The 27,531-nt window shown below is 48.9% G+C and overlaps 1 protein-coding gene across 7 annotated transcripts in view; it reads left to right on the top strand.

Moving 5' to 3' along the window:
* The window catches only part of PKNOX2 (PBX/knotted 1 homeobox 2), a 307,718-nt gene that overhangs the window by 260,202 nt on the left and 19,985 nt on the right, over positions 1-27,531 (top strand). For all 7 annotated transcript variants that reach the window (XM_046016851.1, XM_046016855.1, XM_046016857.1 and 4 more), the window contains 5 exons: positions 2,827-2,998; positions 14,242-14,430; positions 25,674-25,803; positions 26,274-26,371; positions 27,185-27,304. In XM_046016851.1, coding sequence (XP_045872807.1) covers positions 2,827-2,998; positions 14,242-14,430; positions 25,674-25,803; positions 26,274-26,371; positions 27,185-27,304 — 709 coding nt within the window. The remainder of the gene's footprint in view (positions 1-2,826; positions 2,999-14,241; positions 14,431-25,673; positions 25,804-26,273; positions 26,372-27,184; positions 27,305-27,531) is intronic.

The following is a 27,531-nucleotide window of genomic DNA, read 5'->3' as shown; positions in this document are numbered from 1 at the left end:
ACATACTGCATACAAATAACACATAACACATGCACACACTTCATACAATATAGGGCATACACACACTGTACTCAGAGCATGCAAAACCTGTACCCTGCTTTCGAGGCCACAGCCCACATGCGCACGCCTCCTGCATAAACGTGTCATGTGCACGCACAATAGCAACACACAGGATGGGACACCAGGACACCACTCGCAGCTGCTCTCACCGACAGCCTACATGCAAGCCAGGTGCACATGCGTGCACACACAGAGGCCACCCCCTCCCCATGTAGCCGCCGCCTACCCTCCCTGCAACCATCGAGGAAGGAGCTTGCGGTGACCGACGGCGGCGGCTGAGGGGCTGGGGCTGCACCCCCACCACCTGGCACGATGCTGCGGATTATTAGTTCCTGGTAATTTAGTGCCCTTGTACAGAGTCGATTTGTGCCTTTCATTCCTAATTGATCTAGTGGCTGTTTAAATGGCAGCAGGCATCTGTTGAGAGTAGGAAGGTTCATAAGGCGCAATAATTCATAACACCGTCTGGAATTTGCCTTTCATGTCCCTCAGCTAAACCACTGCAGGGCTCTGCTTAAATTACAGCCACTGAGGCTTTCTTTGGTATTCCACTCAGGGCAAGGAGAATCTTGCATTAAACTGGGATCAGGTTAGATTAGACTATAATATGCTGCGGTATTAGTGGCTGCAAATGAAGACTTACACTGGAGTTTAACCCCTTCACCTGGTTTTCTCTTTGTCTTCAGCCGGATGGGTCAGGGAAACCATTGTTTGCTCTACCCACTTCCTCTAGGAGCCAAATGGATCTTCTAGCCACGGGGGGCTGTCCATGCACCATCCCAAGACTGTAACCTAGGCTGCAGCCTGGTGGGGGTAGGATGGCGCAGCTGTTTATGCAACAGTTCCCAAAATGAGGGTTGGGAGACGGTGTCCAGGGGCAGGCTGCCCCACCAAGTGGCTCGTCCCAAACAGGGATGTATCTCTCCTCATCTGCTACTGCCCCTGAGCCCGAGCAGAGTGCCCAGCAGGTGTGGGGCTGAGTATGGATAGAACTGAGCACCTTCTGTCTTCTTGCCCAGAATTATTAGCATCCCAGCATGGGACAGGCTGCTTGGGGTTCCCCATCTACATACAAACCCTGTGTAGGCTGGATAGTCAGTCTTCCTCTGGCTGTGTTTATAGAGTACAGGAAGGGGGAAAGCATGGTCTGTTTTCCTTTTCAGGGCTTACTGTATTCCCCATTATGCTAGCCACTAGCCAAATGTGGCTATTTACATTAAAATCAGTTACAATTCAATAAATTTAAAATTCAGTGTTGCAGGCACCACACTCATATTGCAAGTGTTCTTTGGCCTCCTATAGTTAGTGGCTACCATATTGGACAGAGGAGATCATAGAACATTTCCATCCCTGCAGAAAGTTCTATCGGACCATGCTGACTAGAACACGCCTGTTGGTAGAGGCCTGGGAGCTAGGCCCAACCCACAAACTTCCTCCTCGCTCAGCCAACAGGGCTTAATGAGAAAGAATAGAGCTGGATTGTGTGGTCCCAAGGAACTGAGTAGAGTCCATGGGCAGACGTTCTTTTGGAATCGCAGTGGAAGGGAATGAGGGTACCAGTCCAGGGTCAGCAATCTGTGCAAACCCAGGCACCCGTGCTGGATGCTAAGACCTCACTGCTCATGTCCTGCAGAGAAATAAGAATGATGTGTGCTTTTATGTGCAAATAGACATACACATATCATAGGCAATGGATATTTCTTGGGATGCACATACCTCTTACAGACTCTGGACACACAGTAAAGAGTAAGGTGGGCTTGGCTCTTGCCCTCATCTGCCTTACAGTCTAGTGAGGAAGGCAGATAATAAAACAAACAGCTCAGAGAGCCATCAGCATAGGTTAGGGGCGGGGGAGCGAAGGAAGCTTCCCAGATTTGGTGATGTCTACATGAGGATCCCTAAAGCCTGTCAGGCACTCAAGTAGGCACTCTGGCTTACATAATGCATCCTGGAACGACGCCCACACACTCACACATGCTCACACTCACGCTGTCTTCATTTGCTGATTCATCATCTGCCACCAAATATTTAGTAAGTGCCTACAGTGAGCGTGTAGGGCAAGGTCCTAAGGATACAGGGACAACCTTGGAAGAGAACAGCAATGCCGTTAATTGTTGAGTCACGGTTGTGCTAAGTGTACACTGATAAAAAGGTGCAGGGAGACGTCATATGTGTAACTGGGATGTATGACCTAAACTGAGTCAGCCAGTAGACGAAGGACAGATAGAGACACCCACCCACCGCATGTGGATGTGTATTCAAGCTCACACACATCCACCTGTGTACACTGGCAAACACACAGGTGTGCATGTTCGCCACCCACAGCTGGTGCCAGACAGCCAGTAAGTCTGTGACAAACCACTACTGCTCATGTCCAGGACTTTTCTGGATACTTCCAACATGTCCTTCCCGGGTTGACCTTGAAACAGAAATGGGCACTTATTTCTCTGAAGGCTTATACCCCTCCTCTCTCACCCAATATCCACACAGCTTATCTGACCTAAGAGAAGAGTTAGGCACCTAGTCAGGTACGGGGGGTGGAATAGAGCCCTCTACGGCCTCCAGGAGCAGGAAGACTGGATCCTCCATGCCAGGGCATGAGGGGGCTGGCATCCAGGCTGGCGTGGGAAATGGGGATGGTCTCAAGAAGTAGGACCTTGGGAGAAGAAGTGACGGGAGTGTGGGAAAGGGGCCCTGGTGCCTTCTGAGCCCAGCCAACAGAGGTCTCTGTGTGTGCGCATGTGTGAGCTCTTGATATCCCCGCAGGCACCCTCTTTTCCCGCTCCTGACGCTGCTGTTTGAGAAATGTGAACAGGCCACCCAGGGCTCAGAGTGCATCACCTCCGCCAGCTTTGATGTGGACATCGAGAATTTTGTCCACCAGCAGGAGCAGGAGCACAAACCCTTCTTCAGCGATGACCCAGAACTGGACAATCTGGTAAAGACCCTCCAAACCCCACCCTGGCTAGGGTCTTCCCACCCTCTGATCCTTCCACAAGCCCTAGAAATGATCCTTTTATTCATTGCATTTATTCAACAGAAAATGTGGGGTGCCCACTCTGGGGCATGCCCTAGATGCACCCATTCTAGCAGTTGAGAACCATTGCTGATTCCTTAAACCAAGAGTTGCATGCTTAGGTTTTGCTGCCAGTGGCCTTCTGTTCTCTCCTCATTGCTGCACCTGCATTCCACCACCCTGCCCCCCACACTTACAGTGCAGACAGGAAGGAAGGAGGGTCATAGGAGCCAAAAGTTCTGGAGTAGCTGTTCTGAGGAGCCCTGGCATGTTAATAAATATGTCTTGGGCTGCCCAGGGAGGAGTTGATGGCTGGTGTGCTACTGTATGGAGAATGAGGGTGACAGGCATAGTCAAACACATCAATAGGAAAAGACCTGGAGACTCAGTCATGTTGAGAAGGCCGATAGAGGTCCTGTCCAACTGGGGCATGTAGACCAGGCTCCTAAACCCATTTATCATCCAGATCATCACTACAGGGTTTTAAAAATATATATTCCTGGGCATTGTGATTCATTACGTTTGATGGGACCTGTGATTCTATGTTTTTAAGTTTCCCAGGCAACTGCAATCATCAATAAGATTTGGTAACCACTACCGTAGGTGACATCTCAAATTCTCTCCTAGCCCTGGGAGTTCTGCTGAGGGAGAACGAGAGAAACAGAGCAGCTGCTCTGTTCATTCATCACGATAGATATCCGGAATGAGTCATTATTAACCAAAATTCCTGATTTTTCTGTGGGTGGATTACCTAGACCATGCATGGTGAATTTGGAAACTACAAAACTCTCCTCCGTGAACTGATTATAGGGCTGACCTCTCATAGCCAGAGTTTAGCTAATACCTGCTCCCAAAAGGGAAACAGAACTAGAAAAGCAAAGGGAGCATCAAAAACAAAGAGAACGTCCGCACACGCGCGCGTGCGCACTCAGCGCACCTACGGGCCCGACTCAGGGACTTCCGTGTTACTCCGCGCTGTGAATTATCCGCGTCACTGCTGCTCGCGGGAGCTGGATGTGCCGTTCTATGGAGTCCCCAAGTTCTGCCAGGAGAGGCCAGCCTGGCCTTGAGGTTGGTGAGGTGTGAGAGTGGGGCTGGCGGTTCGGGAGAGGGGGGCACTTGCCGAGGGGAGCACGTGCGGGCCGTCGGGCCTGTTAGCGCGGGAACCTGAGGGCCTCGGGTCCGCTCTGCTTGGTCGGCCCTCCATCTGCCCTGGCTGGGCTGGAGCAGCCCCACTGTCCCAGGAGCCCAGCCCCCTGACTGGTTCCCTGCAGGCTGCTCCGGCCCCACCCTCCCGGCCAGCGGGTCACCAGCTCAGAACCCCCGCTGCGAAGCAGGTCTTAGGAATTTAGGCTCGCAGCAGCCAGGGGGCTAGGAGATGAGGCAGCTGTTTCTGGGGGTGCTGGAACGGGCCCGGCAGGGCCACGAGCCGCTCTTATCCAATGACACAAAAAGAAGGTGAGGCCGAAGTCGGTAGAAAATACCTCACGTTAGGCCGAGTGATGGAAAGGAACTGAACCCTTTTTAAGAAGCAGGAGTCCTGGGGCAAAAAACCTCACACGCCTTGCCAGGGGAAGCACTCACAGGCACAACTGAGAACAGCCTCCTTTTCTAGGATAACCTGGAATTCACCAAAAAGTGGCTGCAGCTCATTGCTTTCCCCTTGCTAACACTACCTGGGTCTCTCGGGTTTTGGTTCCCTCAAAGAATCCTATCTCTTGATGCCACCCAACAGAACTCGTTACATGTCTGCTCCTTGTACACCTGACCTGGAGCTGCGGATACAGCAGCGGCTGCGCCGGGGACCCCAGACCCCTGGTGTCCCCTGGTCTTCTATCCCAGGTGATCAGGCTGGGAATGGTCCCGTGGGCAGAACAGCCTCAGACACCACATCCTCCCAGGTGGACCTGATTTACTTAGGTGTTAGCCACTGTCAGTGGCCACTGACTGGTCAGGTGTTTGAATAGAGAGTTGAAGGAGCTCTGGGAGAGGGAGGACCCGAGCCTGGCTTCACGGCTTAGCCTGTGTGCAACTGTAATGATTTAATTCCTTTGAAGCTCGGTTTCCTCGTCTGTAGAGCTAATACACCTCTCTCATGTCATGGCAATAAAAAAAAAAAAAAATTAACAAGATGGCATGTGGAACCAAATGTCCTTTAAAAATGCGTGGCATCCAGAAGGTTAATCTCAAATGCAGTATCGCTGAGGTAAGGAGATCCACCTTCCCGGCATCTCCTCCTGGCCATCAAAAAGACGGTGGGGCGGAGACCCTGCAGCTTCATTTGGGGAGTCGAGCAGTGCCCTTTGCCACCCTATTTGTAGTCCTGCGTGGGGAGGGGGCAGCTGGAGAGGCCAACCACGGGAGCCGTCATTAGAACAAGAATCATGTAGCCAGCACAGCCGAGATGCACATAATTAGAAATTAGAAAAAGGTCAGATCGCGTCATTATCAGCTCAATCAGCTGCTGAGTGCCACAGCCAGTTAATTTGGCATCTGTATTTTTTACAACCCCGCACACGTAGCCCAACGGACTGTAACTCTTTATCCGGACAGATATACTGCGCAGCGGAGCAGGGACATAAAATGAGAGACCCCAAGCAAATGAGCTGAGATAATTGAGAGATTTATTTTTTATATATATGTGTGTCAGGGCAGCTTTCCTTTGCCCTTGAATATTGACTTTCACAGATGGGATTGTCAGAAGGATGTGGGGGTCCCCCAAAACTTTGTCCTTCCCGGGCCCTTGGGTCACACTCTGATCCTGCTTTCTCCAGAGCTCAGAGAGCGCATAGCCCCCAGGCCAGCCGTTAGGACGCACATTCCCCCCACCTCCAGCTGCCTGTCCTCCATTCCTCCAAGCAAACTGGCTTGCTGAGCGATCCCTTCCCCTGCTCCCAGCAGCGGTCTCCCAGACAAATTCCCATGGGAACAGCTGATTGCGCTCTCCCAGAGCTACCCAAAGATCAGAGGGGTTCCCCGATCTTAGACTTCTGAGGGAACTTCCCTCTCCTGAGTATCCAGCTGCTCCCACAGCACTGATGCCCAGAGAGAAACTTAAGAGTCACAAAATGCTAAGGGAAAACACAACTGAGAGAAGACTGTCCAGCCCATGCAACTCCCCATTTTACAGATGGGGACACTGAAGTCCAGAGAAGGGAAATGAGTCATTTAGGACCAGAATCCCGGTCTGCTGGCTCCCAATACCCTGTTCCTTCCAAGGTCTCCCCACCTCTCTTCTTCCTGGGGACAGTAAAGCCCTCATTTATAAATGCCACCAGCATCTCCTCACCCCCACCTCCCCACCCCCACCTCTCTCTGCCACCCACTCAACCCCTGCCACCCACTCTCGACCTTCTCTACCTCCCCGTTTCAGAACTATGGGGTGGCTTCTCACCCCTGTGGTGTCTAAGCCAGCATGCCCCCACTGAGCTCCCTAGGGATACTCTCTGCCCCCTAAGTCCCTACATCCAACAAGGCCCATTTCTCATCTGGCCTACTGATCCCCTGCTTGGACCCAGCAGCCTCTGACTGGCAGTTGGTAAAGTTTGTAAAATTTGCAAGTTCCCCAAACCCCTTTGAAAGGTAAAAGCTTTTTGTTTTATAAAATCTGATTTACGGGCCCCCAGTGCAGTGCCGAGGTTTTATATATTATGCAAGATTTCAAACCGAGGCTGTTAAACGTAAGGTTTCAGTTTCATGCATGGAATTTTTTTATGTGTAAATTTTTTAACATTTATGGGGCACGTTTTAATGAGACTCTGGTGTGGCTCAAGGGACAGATTATGGCTGCCTGACCGCAAAGCCAGCTCCAAAATGGGGCCCCCCAGACCCCTGGGCCCACTCTAAAAAGGCAGGGCCAGAGGCTGGAGGCTGTGATAAGGAGGCACATGAAGGAGCCAAGCCATAGCTCTGGGTCCACAGAGAACCTCAGGCGGCCCCAATCAGAGTCGTTCACATCAGCCTGCCCCCCAACTCTCGTCACCTACATAGGAGCAGAGAATCTTACCAACACCAAGATAGGGAATGCTAGTGAGACTAATCAAAGCTAGTTGTGATTAACGTTTATAGAGCACTTACTAGGTGCTATTGTAAACACCTTACCTGTATTACCTTATTTAATCTTGTCTTCAAACCCACAAGGTATGTGTGTATTATTATCCCCACTTTAAAACGAGGAGATTGAGACACAAGGTGAACTCACTTAGTTCAAGATCACACTGCCAGTCCCAAGGCAGGTGCGCAAGTCAGATACTGTGCAGGTCTTGAACTCCAACACCCACACTCTTAAGCAGCCATGCTGACCTATAGCCACTGTTCTTCTAGAGTTTTCTATGTGCCTGCTCTTGGTTTTAGTTCTTTCTAGCTGCATCTCATCTAATCCTCAGTACAATGTGGAGGGAGTCACTACTATTATCCCATTTTACAGGAAAAATGGGGAAAGTGAAGTACAGTGATGAAGTAAATTGTCCAGTATTTCTCAGTCGGTGGAAGACCCAAGACTCAGCTTCCAAAACCCATTGTTCTCCAGCACATTTCTCTATGTAATTCTCATGACAGTCCCTCGAGGTAGTTCTTGTCATCCCCATTTTACAGAGGAGAAGATCAAGGAGTGAGAGTCCTACTGCGAATAAGTTACAGAGCTGGGATTTGCACCAAGTGGGTCTGACTCCCAAAGCCCACCTGCCTCTTCCCTCTGAACCACTTGCTGCTCCAAATTCTGAGGACATTGGAGGCAAAGTGCCACATTATTGACTTAAAAGTCATTGAACTTGCCATGCATGATGGCTTGCATCACCATTTTATCCCCCTGTTGTTGGGCAGTTCTCCCATCCCTGGTCTTCACCTTTCTCCCACATCCCATTCCTTGTTCCAGGGACCCCGCACTTCCAACTGCTCAGATCCAGCTGGCCGGTTCGGGAACAATTCCTGGTTTGATTTTAGCTTTGGCTGCCCTAATGACCCGCAGAAAGTATCTGAGCACTTTAAGGAATGCAAGTTTAGAAACTCTCTTGTCTGTAAGTGAGGGAGAGTAGTTCCAGCTTCCCAACTTGCCAAGGGAGGAGAAGGTGAAAAGAACTTGCCCCCAAACTTGCTGCATGGAATTTAGGTCACCTGAGTCCCCATGGTTGTGAGATTCAAATGAGATAATGATGAAAAAAGCATTTTGCAAATCATAAAGTGGTGTCTATATATGTGTGTGTTGTGTGTGTGTTTTGGAAGGCAAAGATTTATGACTATGAAGGGCAAAAGCCACAAACCTCCAGAAGGCCGCTTTTTAGAAAGGAACTTGGGGTAGTGGGATGGGGGAGAGTGTTGGCATAAAGAAAAGGTATTTATCAAATAGCTACTATGTGCCCAGAACACTTGCATACATCATTTTATTCAATTTTCATACCCACTCTACAGGATAGGTATTATCATCCTCAATTTTACAGAGAGAGTTAAACTGGTCATCCAAAATCAACAAGCAGGCAGTAGTAGATTTGGGACATCCCACTGTGTGACTTCATAGCCCACAAGATGCCCCAGTCCTTGTGTATTCTCCTGGGACCAGTGAGGAGCTAGCGTGCAGGGGCGTGAGACTAAAATGTAAGATCGTGTCTCGTTTTGCTTTTTTTGAAGGGCACCTCTCAGTAGAAAAGAGCTGTTTCTTTATTTTGGAAGAGAAGGCAGAGAGAGAAGCTGGAGGTGAAGCAAGACTTAGGGGGAAAGATTGAGAACACATTCATCACGTTTGATGATGGTATTAAATTAAATGGAATTGTTATTGCTCTAGAAGATTTGAAATAACTTTTTATATGACATTGGTCACTTAGAAAAATAGTTTAATAAATCAGAGTTTTATTCTGATTTAGAAGCAAAAACCCAAAATTGCAAACACGTAGGATAGAGGATGATTTATTAAACGTAAATACAGGAGGGAAAACACCAGGAATGATTCTTTTTCTACTCGCTGAATATGGAAGAACAGTAGAAAAGCCAACAGGATATTAGAAATTATTAAAAGAGATTTTAAAAATTATATGCACTTGCTTCCCTCTGGTTTCTAAGATACTTTCACATCATTATTGCCTTTAGCCTCCATCAACTCTTAAAAGCAAGAGATGATCGTTACCCCATTTCCAAATGAGGAGGCTGAGGCTCACAGAACTCGTAGCCCAGTAACACCCAATTTTGCACACAACAGGCCTGGATTCAGGGTGTCTGACAACAACCCCCACAGATTTGCTGCTCTGCCCACCAGCCACCCCACTAATGGTACAGCCCATCTTTGTCTCTAATATTGAATAGGTCCTCCATATTCATTGCCTCGGAATACCATTATGATTTACTCTCCCTTCTTAAATCTTTAAAACAAGCCTATTATCCCATAAAAAAGTCATCCTTCGACTGTGCTTTGTTAGACCAAAAAATAGGTCTGCTTTTGACCACTGGGCGCCAGATCTGGTGTAAGCTCCTTGTGTGTTTCATTTGAACAAAACCATTCTGCATAGATTTTACTTTGTCTTTTTGTCTTATGTGTTGGTACTTTCTGATTCGTTTTTAATAAGTACTTATTGGCCATGTTCTAGAAAATAAATGAATAGATATGTAACACCTTTCTTTGCGGTGGATGCTTGTATGTAGATTTAAAAACCAAACGAGTAAATGAAATTTTGATTAAAAAAGAAGAATAGTCCAGTAAAGGAGAGCTCAGAGACCGAAGGAAAGAAGAAATGGAAGAAGGGAAGGGAAGGGAAAGGAAAGGAGGAGGAAAAGGAGGGAGGAAAGGGAAAAAGAAGAAAGGTTTAAGGACTTAGGATGATTTTTGTCTGGAGAACGCAAAGCCGGTTGGACAATTTATTCAAGTCAAATGCCTTGTCCGCTGTATGGCATAGAGTGAGACTCTGTATTTGTGTTGAATGGATAATATTAAATTAAGGGAGGTTGTTATGATGGAGGCATTAGGGGTTCTAGGTGCCTACAGAAGGCTGGGTAAGTGCTTCAGACTCAGGCAGGAGAAATCTTGGTACATGTGAGAAAAAATTTCTCAATCAGCAGGCTGAGAGAAATAGAGGTGATCTGAAGTGAAGGCTCTCACTGGGAGCGCCTCAGACGAGAGCAGCCATGTATCCTAGAGAGTTTGGTCCGTCTCTCACCTAGACGCCAGCCCAGATCATCTCCCAGGGCCCCTCCCAGCCCCGTCAGTGAACTGAGGGCATAAGTCCTGATGATGTTCAGGCAATCAGAGAATGGAAAGCACCTGATAGTCCAGCCCTCTCTTTTTACCCAGGAGGAGGCAGACATCTACATTGGTGAAGTACTCTGACTCCTGTAGGCTAGGCCAGGAGTGAGAGATGAGGAACCAGAGCAGCCGAATGAGGGAACATTACCAGGCAGGACTCTGGAAATCCTAAACTTCGATGTCCCCATGGTCATCCTCATCCCCATTGGTCATCCTCATCCCCATTGGTCTTCCTCAAACCCTATACTTCCCATCACTGGGCCACTCTTCCTGCCCCCAAATCCTGTACCCTTCAGACTGTTTTTCTCCATCTACACGAATCCGCAGAGCCCATCTTGGTAGCAACATAGGCCATGTGGCTTTTTATCCTAGTGTTATCACTTACCAGCCATGTGGCTCTAAACACAGAAAACTTAATATCTCTGGGCTTCGTTTTCTTCAACTATAAAATATGGGCAATCATGGTGCCTCCTTGCAGAGGTGGTCGTGTGGTATAAATAGGAGAAGGCATGTGGTAGGTTTAACACAGTGTCTGAGACGTAGTAAGAATAAGACAGGTATGGGTATTGTTATCAAGCAATCAATGAGCATTTATTAAATGCTTTTGTATGGTGCTAATTATTCTGAAAGACATAAACTGAGATATCATCATGGCCAAAGTCAAGTAGAAAATTGAGAGCAAATATTCCTTCAGTACCAAATTAGCTATTCTAAAGTCACGAGAGTCTCTTCTTTGCATGGGAGAGCACAGTCTCTTTTGATCTCAGCCCCATGGAGGGAGCACTCCCTTAGGATAAGTTCCTAGGATTGAGCCCTGCATGAAGACACAAAATTGTTGGTCACTGTCTTTGAGTGACACTTTGTCTAATTCAGTACTCCAAGAGCCCTTAGTTAGGCACCATTCCTGCCCATCAAGCAATCCAAAAGCTAACCCAGGGACTACTCAGACGTTCCCCACTAGAAATGTCTGTGAAGCTCAGAGAGGAGCACGGCACCAGTGCAGTCATGTGGTTCTGCTCATACCTGACCGTCAAAATTCTCTGGGAGAGATTCCCTGCCTTCATTCCTAGGCATCAAGATGCTAGCCAACAGCTGGGAGGGTAGGATTAAACAGAGACTCCCTAGATACTGCTTAAGTCAACATCAATGGGTCTCCAATGGCAACAGGCCCCACCCTTTTTTCCATTTTTCATTTTGATGTAATTACAGATTCACATGCAGTTCTAGGAACTAATACAAAGAAGTCCTGATTCCCTTCTTGCATAACTGCGTACAGTTTCACAACCAGGAAACTGACAGTGATACAATCCACCGATCTGATTCAGATGACACCTTTTTACATGCACTCTTGTGCGTGTTTATAGTCTTGTGCCTTTGTAGCACAGATACAGATTCACGTAAACTCTGAGAGTTAAGAGAGAGAACACTTCCTCCCTCCCTCTGCGAGTTCCTTCCTCCCTCCCCCACTGTACCCTCGGGCCACCACCAATCTGCTCTTCATCTCCATAATGTTGTCATTTCAAGAATGTCGGATAAATGGCATCATACAGTAGCTAACCTTTTGAGACAGGCTTTTTTTTTCTCACCATAATAATTCCTTTGAAATCCATCCAAGTTGCTGAGTGTATCAATAGTTTGTTCCTTTTTGTTGCTAACTAGTAGTCTATGACATGGACGTACCACAGTGTCTTCATCCATTCACCTGTTGAAGTTTATTTTGGTTGTTTCCAGTTTGGGGCTGTTAGAACAGGCTGCTTTGAACATTCACAAACTGTTTTTGTGTGAACATATATTTTATTTCCCTGGGATAACTGCAGGATGTAGAATAAGCATATATGTAGTTTTGTTTCAAAAACACCTGTTACTCTGTTTTCCAGAGTGGCTGGACCATTTTTCACATCCCCCAGTAATGTACGAGTGATCCAGTGTCCGGTTCTTGGCCATGGTGTTATCACTATTTTTTATTTTAACCATTCTGATAGGTGTGTAAGTGATATCTCATTGTGGTTTTAATTTGCATTTCCCTGATGGCTAATGACGATGAACATCTTCTCACATTTTATATAAAAATTAACTCAATTGGACCAAAGACCTAAATGTAAGATAAAACTATAAAACTTTTAGAATAAAAAGCAGTGCTTACTTGCCATCTGTGTTTCTTCAGTGAAATGTCTGATGTTGTCTTTTTCCCCTGTTCTAACTAGGTTGCTTGCTCTTTTACTGTTTAGTTCTGAGAGCTCTTTATATGTTCTAGAAAGAAGTCCTTTGTCAGATATATGATTTGCAAGTATTTTCTTCCAGCCTATAGTTTGCCTTCTCATCTTCGCAAGATCTTCTGAAGAGCAAACTTTTAAAATATCGATGAGTTCTAATCTATTAGTTTTTCCTTTTCTGGGTCAAGTTTGCATGGTCAAGTCTAAGACCTCTTTACCCACTCTTAGGAACTCATGATTTTCTCCTGCATTTTTATTCTAAAAGTTATAGTTTTATCTTACATTTAGGTCTTTGGTCTGATTCAGTTAATTTTTATAGAAAATGTGAGACTTAAATCAAGGTTTTTTTTTTTTTTTACTTGTGAATGTCCAAGTGGTCCAGAATCATTTGAACCACGCTTTTTTGAAAAGCAATTTGGCAGTATTTATCATGAGCCAAAAGAATGCCCATACTTTTTTTCCTGTCGCTTCTGGGAATTCACTCTGAGGAAATAAGGCAGACACATGAATCAAAGTGGGAAGCTTGGAAAACAGTCACTAAAACATTTTTTATAAAATTGAAAAATTGGAAGTAGCCTAAATGCCCAATGATGAGGGACTGGTTAAGGAGGACACACATGAAATAATAGGCAACAATTAAAAATCTGTTTACTCAATAATTCTTACCCATTCAGCAAATATTTACTCAGTGCCCAGAGTGTTGGCGCCAATGATATCATAGCGAGAAAATCAGACACCCTCTCTCCCTTCTAGAAGCTCGAAGGCCAGAAGTGACAATAGAGAACACCATGCTGCTGTGTAGAAAAATACAATTGATAAACTAAGGGGAAAACAGGAAACAAAGTTGTAAGCCCAAGGTGACTAAAGCAATGTTAAAATAGATGCCTGTGGAAAAGACCAAAAAGAGAAAAATCATCGTTTTTTTAGGCTGATGGGTCAAGGACAGTTATTTTCCTCCTTGACTTTCCAAACTTCCCGTTGCACTTTTCTTGTTCTAATAATAACAACGATAAAGAGAAAAGCCCAAACTAAGAACTCACCTGTTGCCATAAAGGGTGAGGAGTGTCCATCTGAAGAGAGACAGTCACGCATACCACAATCCAAAGGGCACAGAAAAGGCTGCTGTGGATAGCTCGGTGTCCAGAGCCCAGCTAAGTCATGCGGGATGATCCCGTCAATCAGCAAGTAGCAATGGGGCCTCTGCAAGGTGACCTGTGTCACATGAGGCCCTCAGAATACATGCTTAAGAATAGACAGTCCCTGACTTCAAGAGGCTCCCACAAGAGCTCTGATCTCCATCTTCCTCATGCCTGCTCAGCGTTCCACGCTTTGCAGCTTTTACATTCCTTCCTACAGTCCTTTCCACAAAACTAGATGGTTGTTATGGGGGACTTGATTATACCCACTTTTCTAACAACAAGGTGCAAAGCAACTGCCCAAGCTCCCCCAGATGATGACTGGCAGGGTTGGGGCTAGAGACCTGGGCTTTTAGCTCTATGGTTCTCTGAATACCCTTTACTCAAGAGCGGTTGTGTTAACAGTGGGCTCAAAGCATGCAAACCATCAGCAGGCCACCATAACTAGAACTGAAATTCAGTGGATGAGAAACTTTATACCCAGAGCAGGGCATGGGCTTCTCCCCGCTGGTGGCCTTGGGGCTCGGGAGGTCAAGGCAGCAGGAGGAATGTGATCTGAACACCAGGCTCAGCTCTCCCTCCTCTCCCCAGATGGTGAAGGCAATCCAGGTCCTGAGAATTCACCTGCTGGAATTGGAGAAAGTCAATGAACTCTGCAAGGACTTTTGTAACCGGTACATCACCTGCCTCAAAACCAAGATGCACAGTGACAACCTGCTCAGGAATGACCTCGGGGGACCCTACTCCCCCAACCAGCCCTCCATAAACCTTCACTCACAGGTAACACACTGGGCTGGGTCCTGTGTCCTAAACTAGGCTCCTAAGCTGAGTGTAGGAATGTCTGAAGGTTCCCTGGTGGCCTAGTGGAGTAGCTTAGACTCACTGGACCCTTTCAGCACGAAGGCCCTACTGTGATCCACTCCTGCTCATCAGGCAGCCCCAGAACTCACCGTACTGGGGCATGGGTAGTCCTTAGAAAATGACCAAAGTGATTCCTGGCTTCCTGGCCCAAGATAGCCCAAGAAATGCACATAAGTGTTGAGATGAAGCTGGGGCAGAGCCGGGCACGGACCCCTACCTCTTAGCCCCGCACACTTCTTAAGAGGGCTTGCTGACCTCTCCATGTTCTTGATAAGGAGGGTTTTGTCCTTCCCTGAATCCTGCCCACCTCATAGATGAAGACAGCTTCCCATGCGACTGCTTCTGCTTCTGCCAGATCATTTTCCAGTTGCTCACCCTACCCTGGCTCATCTGTCTTCCTAAGGTTCAGGGCCACTGGGAATGTCACCTCCTGCCACCCTTCTCCCAAGAGTCACCTTCACCCCAGGAACTGGGGAACCTAGAAATGGCAACTTTGTGTTTTGGGTGAGAATGAGCTCTTCTCTCCAGGGCGGAATATATTCCCCAAACCTACGGAGCTAAAAAAAAAAAAAAAAAAAAGCTGCCTGGTGATACCTTTCCACCAAACTTACCAACATCTACGTAAGCCATAGCTCACCGCTTTCTTCTCCTCCCGCTGAGTTCCCAAGTCTGGGACAGACACATGGAGGGCCCTAGGAGGTTTACTATACCCTCCTCTCCTGAGACAAATCAGGTGTGGGGGAAAAGGGTAAACTTTCTAAAGTTAAAATTTTCTAAAGTTAAAATAATGGACACTCGAAAGAGTGTCTAAGAAAGGTGGTGCCATTTTTTCTCTAAGCTTTAGGGACCAGCACACTTTATCCATCCCTCCAGCTTGTAGAGGCAAGGGAAGGGTCAGGGGCCTTCTAGAAGGTCAGCCCTGCTTGCACAAATTCAGAAGGATCTCTGTGGGACTCGACAGTGAGTACTGCATGGGACATGAGGCAAGAAGTTTATTTCCTCTTCCCGTTGCTTGAAATCACCAAATCACTTTATTACAGATCTAAAAACAGCCGCCCAGACTTCTGCTAGCTAATATTCTCTTGAAATAGACTCATTCCTTCAGAGTCTTATTGTACTTTCCCTTATGATCAAAATTAGCAAGAAACTTGCATAAAAGAGGACAATAATTGCTCAACGAGCATCTCGTTTGTAATTTATTAGTTTCTATTATTGTGGGTTACCATGGCGACGCTGCGCAGCCCCGGTGACGGGAGAGATGCAAGATAGGAGCTGAGGAGACTGTGAGGCCTCAGCAAATGGAGATGCACATTTTTATCAGTAATTTTCATGAAAATAATAAGTGAGGAGTTAATGAGATGGAAAGCCATCCTGTGGCTATTGTGAATTTTTTTTAAGTGTTGATCTAATTAGAATGCATCGGTCAGGAAAAGTAATGAGGATTTAGTGCCTCACAGAGATGTGAGGATCATATCAGAAAATTAGCACAAGTCTTTGGAAATAATCAGGTCCTTGGAGAGGCTCTGGATTTCCCCTCCTGGGCTCTCCAAGTCTACCTCGTGCACTGACATTGGGGGTGTACCAGGGAGTGGGGGAGGAGAGGAGGGCCAGAGGGCTTAGCAGCCACAGCGGCCCCCTCCAGGTGGGAGTCCTGGGGCTGACAAGTCAGGTTGCAGCAGGCAGGGCCACTGGGGACCCAGGGTTGGCAGAGAAGAGTAACACAGTCTCTGGGTGAGCCAGGGTGCACAGACGCTGCCTGCAAAAGTCAGTTCTCCTGGGAGATCCCAGCCTTTGGGGCCTCTGAGCTTTGAGGAAAGAGGAGAGAACTTTGATTCCCGTCATTGTAAATATCAGATCTCTGCCTAATAGCGAAGCTGGCCCTGGGGTCGGCTGATCTGATTTGCTTAGAAAGAGGAACTCAGACAATCAGGCAAAAACAAAGACAGCTCAAAAAAGAAGACAAGGCGCTTGGCAAGGTGTTCCTATTTGGAACTTCTCAGACTTGTCCCTTCATTGCCTCTGCCTGCCGCCACCTACTTAGGGGGGACTTCAGTGGCTAAATGAGATAATCACACACAGGCTGCTGCCTTAGATTCCCAGCCCGGTCGCCTGTCCTCTATGGCTAGCCCTCAGCACTCCACACACACACACACCCACGCACCACAAACATAAACACACCTACACATGCCTCTTCAGGTTCTGCTGCTACATTTGTGGTCCTAAGGCCCCATTCATGTCTTTGTCCTGCTTAAAAGCTCCGATTGTTCTCAGAGTTTTCTCATCCTCCAGCGGGATAGTGACGGCTCCCACAGCGCTGCATTTTCCCAGGCCTGTCTGCTCCAACCACCCTTCCGCGACTCTGCACCACCAAACCCAGCCTCTTCCCCAGGACAGCAACAAGGCTGCTCTCCTTAGGAGGCCTCTCTGATGCCCCATCCAGAAAGGCCTTTTCTTTCTCCCAACTAAGTGCTGGAGCTCTGGGGACCACTTATATATAAATATCACATGCGACTTTATCTCAGCGTCGCTGGTATAAGGGTCATTCTCCCCTCCTAGATAACAGACGTGTTTTGAGTACAGACAGTATTTTATATACAATTATAACCCACGCCTGGTGGCAGCTAACCCAAGGTCTGATGCATGGACAGCTAGTAAATATCTGTGGGGAGAAGTAAGACAAGGAGACAGATGGCAACAGACCAAGAGAGGCCAGAGGAAGCTGAAAGAGGGAAGGAGAAATCAGAAGAAAAACAAAGGGAAAGAAAGACAACTCTGGAGGGTCACCTTCAAGAGGGAGGCAGAGGAAGGATAAAGATCCGGAGGGGAAGGGCAGCAGAGGGAAGGGAAGTGAGGGTGAGAAGACCAGAGGCGGAAAAGAGAGAGAAAAGGAACAGCAGCAGAGGGGTGGGGGATGAAGGGACAGGCTAAGGGGTGCGAGGTCAGTGCGAAGCCAGGCGTGTGGAGGAGGGACGGTGCGTAGGATGCCACGTGCTGTCCACAGTCCCAGGGCAGGCTGCAGTCACTGTCCCTCAGCTGGGGGCTGCGGCACTAGCTGGGCATTCCCCAGGAAGGAGAGACCTCGGCTGCCAAGAGACTTTCTGTGCAGGAGGCTGGCCTGGGAGCCAGTATGGGAGAGAAGAGAGGAGTGTCTGGGGCGCGCGTGTGTGTGTGTGCACGCGTGCAACAAGCATGTGCACATACGATGGTTCACATTCGTCATGGTTCAACCTTAATCCCCCCAGCCTGAAATAGCCATACTGAGCACCAGCCTGGCCCAGGGAGGGGTGTCTCCCCTCTGGAGCATGAGCCTCAGTATCAACATTCCAGCCGCCTGCCAGCTTTGTTGCAAACCGCTGGTTCATGGTTTTCCCTGTGTGCTAATCATTTGGCCTTGTGTTGCAAAGTGGGGGAGATTTTTTAATTCAAATTTACACCCCCCCCATGCCATACCATACCATGTGCCCATTCAGCTCTATGGCAGCTGGTCACCTTCTCTGCTTGGCCTTCCTTTTCTAAATGTGAGCTTTCTCTTGGGTGGGAGGCAGGTAGGGAGTAGGAGAGACGGCTTCCACCAAGCCCACAAGCTGAACTAGTGTTCCCAAGAAATTGGGCCACATCTGGTTTTTTGCATGCCTCCAGGAAGCTATCCTGTTCCACCTGCCCCTGAAGACATTCCAGCTTCCTCACACCTCTGAGCCCAGGTTTCTTGCTGGGGCAGCCTCCTCAATAAGGAGGCTCATCCTAGACTCCCGATTCCTGTTGGACAGGCTTCTCCCAGCTTTCCTAGAGGGCATAAACCAAACCATCCCACTGGAGAGAACTTAATTCCCACCTTGCTCTGAATCGGACTGAGCTGAAGTCCTCAGTCACCAAGTATTTGGGGGTCACTGCACCATGCTAGGTCCTATGAGAGCATGAATGAATTACCCAGAAAGAGCTCCCAGTCTCAGTGCAAGGGGGCTATGAGTCACATCTGTGGACCTAGACAAGTTATGTGAGCCACAGAAGGCTGCAGAGTGAGGGGACATTGAGGAAGGCAGGAAAGGAGTAGCCAGAGATAGGGAGAGGAGCCACAGAAGGGGTCTGGATCAAACAAACCACATGTGTGGCTTCAGGTTACCCCAGTCACTGGTTAGCCTCCTTCTCTCTGCCCCCAGAGAAGGCCTGGCCCCCACCCGCCCAATCTCATGGCCATAGCCTGTTCCTGCCTGGAGACAGAAAGAGCAAACCTCAGCATGGATTAGGTAGGCCAGCAGGAAGAATTTGTCCATTGTGATTGGAGAAGTTGCAGATTCTGTGGCCTTGGAAGGACTTCTTCGGGAAAGGGGATGAGGAGGAGGAGTGGTAGGCTATCTGGGAGCTCCGACAGTGAGTGTTCCCGGTGTGGAGAGAAGTCTAGGAGAAGGTAAGGAACAGAGACAGCCTTTCAGAATCCCTGGAGAGAAGAAGCTGCTAGAGGACTGAGCGGTCATTCATTTCCGCCCCATGCATCAGTTCAAGCACAGCTGAGCCTGCTGAGTTCCAAGGACCTCAAAGGGGGTGTGACACGATCTCTGACCTCCAAACCTAACAACGGCTGTGCTGCAAGGCTGAAAATGATGGCCAGTCACCAAAGATGTGAGACATAATGGGGAATGTAGGCGATGGGGCAAGTGTTGGAAACGTGTTGGAGGCAAACTAATTGAGTAGCCACATCTTGTGCTGCCCCAGGAAGAACTGGGGAGAATGTCAACATTTCCTGAACCTTCCCTAGACTGTATGTATGTACTGGGTACTTTACATATATTACCTTATTTACTCCTCACAGCAAGGCTGCAAGGGCACATTATTTTCTCCCCCAGGAAAGAGAAGCTCAGAGTTGTTTAGACACTGGCTCAAGTAAACAGCAGAGACTGAGATAGGTTATGCTAGAGTCTGTGTTCTACTTATTATATTACTTATTAATATTATATGTAATATGATATTATTATTATTATTATACAGTCCTTTGACTTTTGGGGGGACACATAGGAAGAACCAAGGGTCCTGGGCCCTGGGTGTGGAGGGGTGACCCCACTTAGTTATAGAGCAGTGATTTGGAAACTAGAAAGAAAGAAACCAATTGCTGGGAAGGAAGACTTTAGATTTGCTAATAGGAGAAAGAAAGGCACAGAGTGAACCCAGCTCTGAGATGTGGGCCTTGGCCGAGCAGGTAGAACTTTACATTTCTGCTAACTCTCTAAAAAAATAAGGAGGGGACTAGTGAGTACACCCTTCCCTGGAGCAGGTGAACTTGCCTACTGACTTACAGGGAGTTTGCATTTTCAAGATTAGCAGGAGGTCAGGGAGGTGGGAAGCAGTCACCTCTGTCAAGCCCCCGGAAGTTCTGCCCAGTGGCCAAGCATTCTGAGGATTTGACTAGGGAGTTTTAAGGCTGGTGGGAGGAGGGGGAAGTGATCTACCCTGCAGGATCACCACTGAGGTGGGAAGGAGGCACCCCTACACCACAGCGACAGGAAGTAGAGTTCCAGGAGCTACCCTGCCTCCCTCCCGCATTGCCATCAACGCTGTCCTTTCCACCACTTCCCAGCCCCCAGCCCTCCAGTTCAGGGCGCCAGGAGACCATGAGGACTGCCCTTCCTGCCAGGCCAGTGAAACCTGAGCAGTTCTCTCCTTCCGAGAAGGAATGTTCCTTAAGAGCAGCAGCTGCCACTTGTCCCCACAGGCCAGAAGCGAGACTAAAGCCCCTAGCAGGAGAGAAACAGCCACTGGATTAGGTGGCTTGTTTACATGTGATTGGCTTTCCTGAGTTTGGGAGCCCAGCCCTTCCCAGCCAAAGACAGGACTCTGGCCCTGCCAGAATGGAAGGACACTGCCAGGAACAGTGTGTCTGGGGACAGCAGCAACCTCTCCTCCCCACTAAGACACATACACACACACCCCATCCCGGGCCAAAGCCCAGGCCCTGTGTTTACTGAGCATCTGTTGTGCCCCCAACACTGGTAGGCAGCTTGGGGGAATTCAAAGAAAGAACCCTCTTTCCCTCAAAATAACTGCAACCAAAGCTAAGGAAAGAAGACACATGCGTAAGACAGAGAACTGTTATGCTTTATGAGCAGTGTCTCAGACCAACAGGAAACACTGAAGAAGTCAAGAGCATGGGCTACGGGCATGCCCAGAGTGAGTCTGGACAAGCTTTGCAGCAGAAGTGAGGCACCCCAGACCAGTCCCCACACCCCAGCCCAGGCCAGTTAGCCCACAGACCTGTCCTCCTGGGAGGCTTGGAGAGGTTTGGGGGAGTGCAGTCTGAGCTTGTGGATCAGCAGAGACCCCTAGTGGCCTGGGGGTGGATGGCAGACAGTGGGTCCCCATGGGTAGTGCTGGCCCCTCCCAGCTCCTACCCCCTCCACACCTGCTCACCCACCCACCCCCAACACACAATGGATTCTAGGGAATGGCACTGGTTTTTCTAAATCCTCAGTCAGGATGACCTTTGGGGTGTCATCTAGTTATGTCCTCTGTTCCACAGGCCTCCTAGTAAGATAAACATTCCAGCTATTTCAAAATTACTTAAAGGAAAATGTTTCTGTCTGTCTTTGCCTTCCTTTCTTCCTCCCATCAGTTTATTCTGGGAATTTCTTCCTTTGGTGGGAATTTTGTTTCCCTGGCCACAGAAGCCCTTTCCCTATTGACAGTGAAGACTGGTGGCTCCAGGGACTGGGCCGGCGTCCCCTGGACCAACATCAGACCATGAGGTCAGAGTTCATAGCCACAGTCCATTCCTCTGTGCCACACACACCCCAACCCAACACCCTGTGCTTCCAAAAGCAATCCCAGAACCTTTCACTTTTTCTTAGGAAGGCCTTCCTTTTGAACATGTTGTTCCAAAATGAGATTAGGAGTAAAACTCACCCAGTGACTACCGTGACTGATGGCCTGAGGCAGTGAAGGTTTTGCAGCTGGTCCACGGGTAGGGTTTAGGAGGCGCGAGCTCTCGGCGGTTGTAAAGCTGCTCCCCTACCTTGCTTGGCCCGCTTCTGAGAGGCTCTCTGCCTCTCTGTGTCTCAGGGAAACAGCACACGAGGATCAGCAGTGGCACAGCTTCTGGGGAGGCCTGTGGAGCCTAGCTCGTGGGTTTCCATCCAAGTCCTGGGTCACCTGGTCCAGGCCTGGAGACATCATTCCCAGAAACTCCAAGAAAGTTTTCAACTTTAGGGCCTTGTCCTACTTTGGAAAGCAAATCTTACTACTGGAAGGTAGGAGCTCACACACACCCCAGTTTGGTGGGATGGCTCCACCAGGAAGCCAGGCTTCCAGCACTTTGCAGAGGCTCGGTGACACTACGGCCATGTTCCTGGTGGGACGATGCAGAGTTCTTGAGCTAGATAACCAGCTCAGAGCCCCTGGTCCCTGGACAATTTGGGCAGGGATGTGAGACTCTGGATGCTGAAGAATGTCCCTGAAACTGTATAACATGTGCTTCTCACCTCTTTATGGGCACTAAGGAGACTAGAAAGAAACAGCCCTATTTGGGTCCAGACAGAGCATCACCCACCTGCTTGGGAGTCTGATAAGCCCCAAGAGGAAGCTGCCAAGAAGATAAAAATGCTATGTGCTTAGCCAACATGTTCTCCCTAAGGGGCTTCCGTTGCTGCCACAGTAGCTCTTCCCTCAGAAAAGACCTATACCCTTCCCAGAGATTGAGAGCCCTGCCGTCTCCACAGAGGCAAAGGCTCCAGAGAGCCAGACCCAGGGCTCCCCCTGGAATGGCTGCAGTCAGGTCACAGAGCTCGTCCAAGGCAGAGGCACAGCTCCCACTTCTGGGGCTTGGCCGGGGCCCAGGAATGTCTTGGGCAAGGAGGCAGGAATGAAAGGGGCACAAAACGAGGACTGACTCCCACGGCTTAGTACGAAGCCCCGGCTCAGTCTCCATCCACTACTGTGAAGTGAAGAACCCAAGCAGCTCTGGGACCTTCTAGAACAGGTTTGAAATCCTGGCTGTGCCAAACTCAGCTCCCTCGCTGAGTGGCTTTAGCCAAAGGAAGTGGTAAGTGACTTATTGGGTGCTGACGTGTGCCAGGCACCCTGCTTATGTCAAGCCTGGGTATCTGACTCCAAAGCACGTCTCTCCAAGTGAGCATCGGCACTGTACTCAGAGCCAAAGAACCTGGGTTCGAGGCACATCTATGTGACTCTAGGAAGCCACTTCAGTTCTTGGGGCCTCAGTTGCTCTGCAGACAAAATAGAATCATCTTTCCCAATAATATGGGAGTATTACATTAAAATGAAATAGCATGGTAAAAGAATGTGAATATTCAACGTGGGTAATACATAGGTAGTTTCAGAACCACTAGTCTTTGGGACTAGCCGAGGGCGGTTTTTACAAATACAGATCACAGAGGGTCTGGTTGCAAGACCCTGAAACTCTTTGTCTTTGAAAACATGACAGGGCTCAAGCCAGTATGTGAAATAGATCATATTTACAAATGTAGGGGGTTGGGTATTATTTCCCCAGGCCTCAGGGAGGCCCAGATTTTTCTTCCTCTTTTTTGCTCAGCTAAGATGGAGCCAGCCCTGGCCCTTCCTGTGGTCTCTGCCCCGAATGTCTTTTCTCCATTCCTTTGCTGATAGAACTTGGCTGCCTCTCAGCATGTCCCAACCAACGACCCCCAAGTGGGAGGAGACAGTAGGAAAGAGAAGAGTCTGATCTAATGCATCGATTGCCTTTAGCTACCCAAACCCAGAACCTGGCACGCAGGCCTGCAAGACCACAGGGCAGGGAACTAGCCAGAGTCTGAATAAGTAGATGAAGTATCCAGGGGATAGCTCACCCTTCTGCCTCTGGCTAGCAAAAATGTGTGTTGGTTGAATCCCAAGGCACACATCTTGTATTTATTTTACTGATTTCACTTGTGTTTTCCTAACCTTGCTGGATACCTTTTTTCGGGGAAAAAGAAAGTCTGGGGCAACTTTTTATGTTGGAAATTCCCAAATGCCTTTCCCCGATGAGGAGCACCATGGCATGAAGTTTCCAGATGAGAGAGATAATTGAAAAGTCATTTCCATTAGTTTTAGGGTGAAAGACATAGAGGGACAACACCCTCTTCTGTTACATTTACCTTCTAGCTTTGCTTCAGCTTCAAATAACATCAGCATTGGTTTACGTCCTGTAAGAATGGTTGGCAAGGGTGTTGGGACGAGGGCAAAATCAACCTTACATGGAGACAGAGCTGAAAACAGGCTTTGAGGGCTCCAGGATGTCAGAGCTGACACATTTTATAAATGAGACTGATGTCCCAGAAGGGCTGGGATTTGCTGATTCCCAAATCCATGGTCTTTGCTCCCGTGCCCATGCTGCCTCTGTACTTCTGGGGTTTGAGTGTTTCACCTGTTCACCTTGCCTCCAGTAACTATGTACTGAGCCCCTGTGGTTCCAGGAGCACTTTGTAGCCCGGTTCTTGGCACAGGGTAGGTATTCAGTGTTTGTGGATGAAGGAGGGCTGTGTTCTAGTCCCATTGCTGTGAACCAGCTGGAGGTCTTGGGCAAGTCACTTGGGTTTCTGAGAAACCTCAGTTCCTTATTTGTGCTCAGGGAGTTAGAATATGTAGCCTTTAAGGGCTCTTCCAGTTTTTAGGTTTCAGAAGGTGGGCCTCAGTATCAGACTTGAACCGGTTGAGTGGGAAGACCAAGAATTGGCTCCAAGAAACTCTAGACCTTCCCTGGAGGCTGAAAGCCCAAGCTTCTCCCCTAGTCCTAAAATGAAAGTTAGGAAGCTTGGGGCCTTCTTTTCCCCCAGTGGTAGTCTATTTTCTTGACTGTTTACTTGTCTAAATTCTTACAGCTCATGCATTAGGACTCTAAGTTGTGAGCAGAAAGTGTCAGCCCTTGATGGTCTTCAGACAGGTTACGTGGTTCAAGCCATTTTCAGATAAGGCACTGTAGTCAGAGGAGCCCAGAGACCCAGGCAGGTCTCCTTCCATGGTACCTCACTGGCCACCTTTCTTGCTTTCTCGAAAGAAAACCTAGAGACCCCAACCTCCTCTCACACACCCATTTCCTTCCCCACAAATTCTCCCCGTCCAGCAAGCACGCAGCCCCCAGGCAGGGAGGGTTTATTGCTGCTTCCTGGAGGCTGTGGCCAAGCTCCCTCCCCTCGAGCATGGCATGCGGAGTCCCTCAGCATCAGGTCCAAGCCCTTCCTGGCCCAGCTGTGACATGGCAATGATGAGGTGACCAGAGTGCCAGGAATAAATGTTCTTCTTATCTGCTTTGGCGGCTGCAAAAACAAACAGCAAGGATTGTTTTCCTGGCAAAAATGGGGCCTGGCAGGTTGACAGCGTGGGGCAAAATGGGGCCTCTGTCTGCAGTGGGATTCTGGGCTGGCAGCCTGGGGAAGAGGAAGGAATCAATGAAATGTGCTGAAGGGTGGCTTGAGGTCGAGGCTCCTAATGACATGCCCTAAAGGCAGGTTGTTTTAAAGAGGCAAGGGCGGCTGTTTCTCTATTATTATTATTGAACAACAATTTTAGAGCCCGCTGTGTGCCAGGCACCTGAGTTAGGTGCTCAGGATACAAAGATAAAATGTTGGAAGCCATTTGTCCTTGGAGCTGGGTGTAATAAATAATGTGATATAGGTACGTGAGGAGGTAAGTTTCTCGGGGGGAGAGGGTATCTGGGAAGGTGTCTGGAGACAGAGGGTGAAGATGTGCTAGACAGAAAAAGCCTGGTTCTCAGCCTGGGGCACATGTTAGAACCACTTAGGGAGCTTGTAAAACACCAAAGGCCCAGACACACCCCCAACCAAGTGAATTACAGCCTCTGGGTTTAGAACCCAGGCATCGGTATGGGAAATGCCAAAGCAAAGCCAAAGTGGGCACCACTGGTTTATGAGATGATTTGTGTCTCAGGCTTCAGAAGAACAGAATAGCTAAGTGGATAAACATTGTAGGTTGGCTGGTTGGTTAGTAAGTTGGTTGGTAGATAGGTTGGTTTTCAATATTGAGCCTTTTTATTCACTGCTTCTAGAGGGCTTTGAGAATTGCCTTTCAGATTTGGGCCCTGGGAGGAGCAGGAAAAAGGGAGGAGGGAAGACAAGAAGAGAGAAAGGGAGAGGAGGAATTTGGGGCTGTGGCTTCTAGGCATTGAGTGACATTGTCACAAACCACGCCTCCCTTACTGCCAGGACCTCCTGCAGAATTCCCCCAATTCCATGTCTGGAGTCTCCAATAACCCCCAGGGGATTGTGGTCCCAGCCTCAGCGCTCCAGCAGGGCAACATCGCCATGACAACCGTCAACTCACAAGTGGTGTCAGGTCGGTGCAAGGGATTGTGGGGAACACTCCTGGGAGGAGAAGGGGTGGCTCCAAGGGGATTCCAGGGGGTGGGGGGCAGGGTACCATACAAACAATCTTAGGAAATGGGAGGGCTGCTCCCTCCCAAGAAGGGGATTCCAGCTCTATTTCTTGACCACAGTGTTCTGTAAGTTTATAGATGACTAGCACCAAGACCTAATTGTGATGTTTTGAAACAAATTTGGGTCAAAGTCTCATGAGCCCCTCAAAGACCAAGTAAAGCTGTTGTTCCTGCCCCCAAACACTTCCCACCAGAGGCTCTGTTCTCTGGACCCTGTTCCCACCCCAACTCACCCCTCCCCAACAGGGGCTTGAATGCCTCCAGAATCCAAGGTCTTTACGTGGGAATGCCAAGTGAGTTGGAAATCCTGCTTGCCCTCACTCCTACCCACCCCCATGGCAGGGGACCCAAAAACTGGTTGTCTCCTCAGGTGGAGCCTTATACCAGCCAGTTACCATGGTAACCTCCCAGGGTCAGGTGGTCACCCAAGCAATCCCCCAGGGAGCCATCCAGATCCAGAACACACAGGTGAGTGTGCGTGCACAGGTGTGTGCTCATGTGCACTGGTTGCGGGGGAGGGGAACAATCATAACTGTTTGCTCCCTGCTAGGCCCTTTACACAAGTGACTCACGTAATCACGTTATTCCTCTAAGAGGTTTCGTCACGCCCAGTTTCCAGATGGGAAGCTGGGTGTGGGAAAGGCTTTATCAACTCTTGGGATTTCCCTCCCCCTCGGGGTTACATCAAAGGATCCTGCACCTCCAATCCCTGGTTTCTAGCCCAAGCCACTCCATAGCTCAGTGGGATAGAGTGCACACACAGGGGGAGGAAGAGGATCTGAAGTCAGGCCCGAGATGTGACATTAATTCTGTCATCTTGGATAAGTCTCCTGACCTGTCTGGGCCTCAGAGTTCTTACCCACAGAGAGGGGATGAACACCACTTGCACAGAGCCCTACCAGCTTCCAGGGCTGCTATGAGTGCTAATCACAGTAATGGGGAGGAAGGTGCTTTGCAAACGGTAAAGTAACCTAGAAATGCTAATAACTAGTGGATGGTTTCTGGCAAATTTGTCTCTCCTCTATCCTCTGCATGTCCCTGTTTCCTCTGTGTCCTCTCTCATCCCCTTCTCCCCACCCCTCTTCTTCCTCCTCCTTCTCCCTGGCTCCCATTCTCTGAGGGGCTGGTGCAGAGTGAAAGGAAAGGTGACCTCCCCAGGGCCCTGAGAATGAGTTGGGAAAGGGGGTTGGCAGCGAGAGCCTGCCGTCGCTATGGCAACAGGTCCCTAGCTGCTGGCCCGCCAGGCTGCTGATGCTGATTTTTTCTCCACGTGCCCTGAAGGTTAACCTTGACCTCACCTCCCTCCTGGACAATGAGGATAAGAAGTCCAAGAACAAACGAGGAGTCTTGCCCAAGCATGCCACCAATATAATGCGTTCTTGGCTCTTCCAGCATCTCATGGTGAGTGTGCGTGGATTGGGGGTGTGGAATGGCAGCACGGGGTACTAATAACCCCCCAGGTTCCGGACTCTGCCGTCCTCCCCGGATCTACAGAGAGAGGCTTGCTGGTAGGGATCTCATCTTCCAGAGGCCAAGGCAGAGAGGAGAGGCTTTAGTGGGACTTCAAGCTGGGAGGCTGTCTCTGGTGCTTGCTGCTGCCACAAAGAAGGTGACATAAAGTGAGGGAA

The sequence above is a fragment of the Meles meles genome, chromosome 8 (genome assembly GCF_922984935.1).
Source record: "Meles meles chromosome 8, mMelMel3.1 paternal haplotype, whole genome shotgun sequence".
NCBI classification, from domain to species: domain Eukaryota; kingdom Metazoa; phylum Chordata; class Mammalia; order Carnivora; family Mustelidae; genus Meles; species Meles meles.
This window is presented reverse-complemented; position numbering and strand designations above follow the sequence as displayed.